This window comes from Sorghum bicolor, chromosome 10, assembly GCF_000003195.3.
Source record: "Sorghum bicolor cultivar BTx623 chromosome 10, Sorghum_bicolor_NCBIv3, whole genome shotgun sequence".
Taxonomy (NCBI): Eukaryota; Viridiplantae; Streptophyta; class Magnoliopsida; order Poales; family Poaceae; genus Sorghum; species Sorghum bicolor.
In genome coordinates, this window is record NC_012879.2 from 9,648,062 (window position 1) to 9,651,566 (window position 3,505).

A 3,505-nucleotide genomic window follows, 5' to 3' on the forward strand; every position below is an offset into this window, starting at 1 on the left:
ATTGTGCCATCTATTCAGTCTTTTTCTCAGACATGTTTCCGGAAATTGCCAGTGTCAGTGTCAGCTTATCGTGGATTCGTACTCTACTTTCTTTAGGTAGTGGAATAAGCTTAGCATGCTCCAGCCTTTCTCTACAGCTGAAATACATACGGATGGCGCACCCATTTTTAACTACTGGACTACTGGTCTAAGTTATTCAGGCAGTAAAGTGATTTGGAGCTAGTGAGCTACTATGTGCCTGCGTGAAGTCATGGCTGCTAACACTATCGTGAGCTTCGTTTTCTGGAACACCTACATACATACAAGGGGAAAAAAAAGTTGCAGGACTATATCACACTTAGAAATAATGACAGCATTATCAACAGGTTACGATACCATAATGCCCACCAATTCAATCGGGCATAAGTAAGCACTGCACCACCAGAAACACAATCTAGACTGAACTGAAGACTGACTCTACAGAACACTTGCTGCACGAGTCTGCTGGCGAAGAAGGGTTCACAGGTTCGGGGTAGGGTTGATGAAAATGTATTGCAGCGGGTTAGCTGCCTCGCCGTTGACGGCTCCGGCGTGCTGCACAAACTCCGATGGAGTAAGGAAGCTTCCATGGCAGAGGCATACGATTCTCATGTCATCTCCTTCCCTGTATTTATACAGGAAGCCATCAACCTTGTTGGGCAGCCCCTTGGTGAGCACGCCCGGCATCTCCTGCATCAACCTCCTTTCCACGTTCCCCCATGGTATTTGCACTTGCGGCACAGCAGCCCTGCCGTCTCCCCTGGAACCAAGGGCTGCTGCTCTTCTGGGAGCCAACGACGAAGGCGGTGGTGGACTTGCAGCCGTCACGCTACTTGTAGCTTCACCAGAGGGTACAGATGATGACGACTTGTTCTCCTTAGTGACGGCTTTTCCTAAAAAAAAAAATATCAGGAATGAGTATAATATAGAGCTTAATGATGATAAAAAAATCCAATGAAGGGAAGAACCATTAGAATAGAAAGTCTATCATACACAAACAGCTCACGTCTATATAATAATAACTGAACAATATAAGAATCCAGCCTCCATCCATCTATAAGAGCTGAACATTGTAGAATTTTGAATTTTCCAGATTCAGCAAGGGGCTTATTATGGCATGAAATGTCTAGTGACTATTGAAGAGAGGACCCAACAGAGATTCTCACACAGCATAGCCTTTGTTTAGCTAATAACCACTAACATCAAATGTACGTAAAACATCTCGACGCAACATACATATAGAACTCCTTAATTAAGATTTAAGATCATAGATGTAAATATTAGCATTGATCTTTGGGCCCAAAGTCCTAATTTAAGGGCAAGATAATCCAGTTCATTCATGTATTATTACACCTGTGGTGCATTGGTAAGATTCATGTTTTTGGAAGCATGAGAAATGGATACTGAGAATGCCTAAACTGTGTACTTAACATACAAAAGGGGATACCTTTGAAGGCTGAGTTTGGCTTCTTTCTCATTGCTGACAAACTAGCTTGTGATGTAATTGCAGCCTGGTGCTTTGGGGCCTTCCCCTTCGCCAGATGCTTGCCACTGCTATGATTTTCGTTATTGCCCACAACAGCTTCATCACAACTTGCTAATTTGTCAGTGTGTGCATTCATCTTTTCTGGAATCTGCCTGGTCACTTCTTTTGAAGTGCTGCAAGTGAGAGAGTTCCTCCTCTCAATCCTTTTCTTCTTAACCTCGAGTCTCCTCAGACTCTGTGCTTCCTTACGTTTCTTCCACTCTTCATTTCCAGCAGCCTCAGTGACAGCAGGGAGTGAACTAGTCCTCATGAGGGTGCCACTGCCTGCAATACTCAGTAGGTATTTAGATATTGAGAATTTGTGAAAAACTGTTGATGTTTATTTGAGGCAACACTGAGATATTCGATTTCTCAACATGTGATTGTTACCTTAAAACATGTATTCTTTCTGTTTATTTGCATTGCCATTAAAATTTTAACAAATCTACATATATAGTAAGTTAATTAAAAAAACAATTAGCAAAACTACAATTTTTTGAAAGTACTTTAGAGTTTAGACACACATCTGTGCATATTGCTTCTGCACATAAGTATTCATGGAAATATCAAACAATAAACTTCAAACTGTTAGTGCATCACACACAGGTAATTAGTAATCTTTTCTCAGAGACATTTGATGAAGAAATACACACCTATAACAGAAAGAATGACTGAATCAACAGAGTTCTCTGCAATAAAATATTATGCCGCCTAGAGTACTTAACACAATTTTGGAAAAATAATTCACTACCATTTACCAAAACGATCACAATCGGCACTGCTAAGCACGGAATCTAAAAGCCAAATCAACTATCAAGGGTAGCAAAATACTAAAAAAAAAAGATAGTATAAACCCCAGAAAGAGAAGCCGCGCGCACGTACGCACCTAGGAATCTCTGCCCATCACCTTCCGGAGAGGCAGAGGAAGGGCTCCCGCTCGCCCGCGGGTGGGCGGGCGGCGCCGGCACATCAACCGGCGTCATCATGGCCGCCGCAGAGGACGGCCGGGGGAGCTTGTCCTTGTCCCTCTTCCTAGCAGGCCCGAACAGGCCGCCCAGAGATAGCTCAAGGCTGAGCTCTACGTCCTCCTCCATCGCCTCCCTCGGCTGCCCCGGCCTCTGCTCCGGTGGCGGCGCGTCTCCCTTGCCGATGCCGCGCAGGAAGTCCCTCGAAAACCCGTCCATCGCGAGCGCAGGCTTGGCTTGTCACAGGAAGGAAGCCTCAGCAGTCAGCAGCGTCCGAGAAGCGCCTGCAAGACGGGCAAGAGCTGAGCGACGACGCCGCAGGAGCAACCCTTCCCTTCCCCGGCCAACAAGAGGCGAGGGACCGGAGCAGAGAACAGAACACGGGATGAGAGGCGACTTACACAGGTTGCACGGAGGAAGAAGGAGGCCGGCATTGGAGAGAGGTGACGCGCTGCTGCTTCTCCTCGCGAGGAACAGGGGAGAAGAGAGAAGAGAGTGAGGGAGGGAGGAGGCAAAGCCTTCTGCTCGTTTTTGGGGCATGCGGTTCCGCTGGGGATGGCGAAGACGGGGAAGGCCTGCCTCCGGCACGACGCGCGCGTGTTTATAGGGCGGCCGACGCGTGGTGCCAAGCTTGCGCGCCACCGCGCAGCCGCGGCGGGGAGCCAAGCGGGGATGCGGGGCTCGCCAGCCTCGGCTGGGGCTGATGAGCCGCGGGGTGTAGGCAGCCTGTCATGGACGGGCGCCGTGACCGGTGGATGCCCAACACGCCAACAGGCCGCTGATCCCTTGGTAGCTAGATTGTAGGAGATCCGAGGGCCTTCAATTGCCGTCATGGCAATATTTTTGTTTTCGAAAGCCTAAACTTGGTCGCCCTCCTTTGTTCAGATGAGATCTTCTGTCATCTTCTCTATTTTCGACGTGAATTTTTTATTGTCGTCTTCGTCTCCGGCGAGATCTCTCGTCATCGTCTTTGTCTCCGACGAAAATAGTCTTTCGC

General features: G+C 47.8%; 1 protein-coding gene across 1 annotated transcript; it reads right to left on the bottom strand.

Annotated features, from left to right (window-relative positions):
* On the bottom strand, nucleotides 311-3,066 carry LOC8065726 (ninja-family protein 3). The gene is made up of 4 exons (XM_002438116.2): nucleotides 2,910-3,066; nucleotides 2,430-2,792; nucleotides 1,466-1,828; nucleotides 311-911 (listed from the first exon to the last, which is right to left on the bottom strand). The coding sequence occupies exons 2-4, from the start codon at nucleotides 2,725-2,727 to the stop codon at nucleotides 499-501; spliced, it is 1,074 nt and encodes a 357-aa protein (XP_002438161.1). The 5' UTR covers nucleotides 2,728-2,792; nucleotides 2,910-3,066; the 3' UTR covers nucleotides 311-498.

Coding starts and splice junctions, on each gene's coding strand:
- LOC8065726 (XM_002438116.2), bottom strand. CDS start 2,727: ATGGACGGGTTTTCGAGGGACTTCCTGCGCGGCATCGGCAAGGGAGAC. Junction 1,829..2,429: donor TGATGGGCAGAGATTCCTAG/GTGCGTACGTGC, acceptor TGAGTATTGCAG/GCAGTGGCACCCTCATGAGG. Junction 912..1,465: donor GCCAAACTCAGCCTTCAAAG/GTATCCCCTTTT, acceptor TTTTTTTTTTAG/GAAAAGCCGTCACTAAGGAG.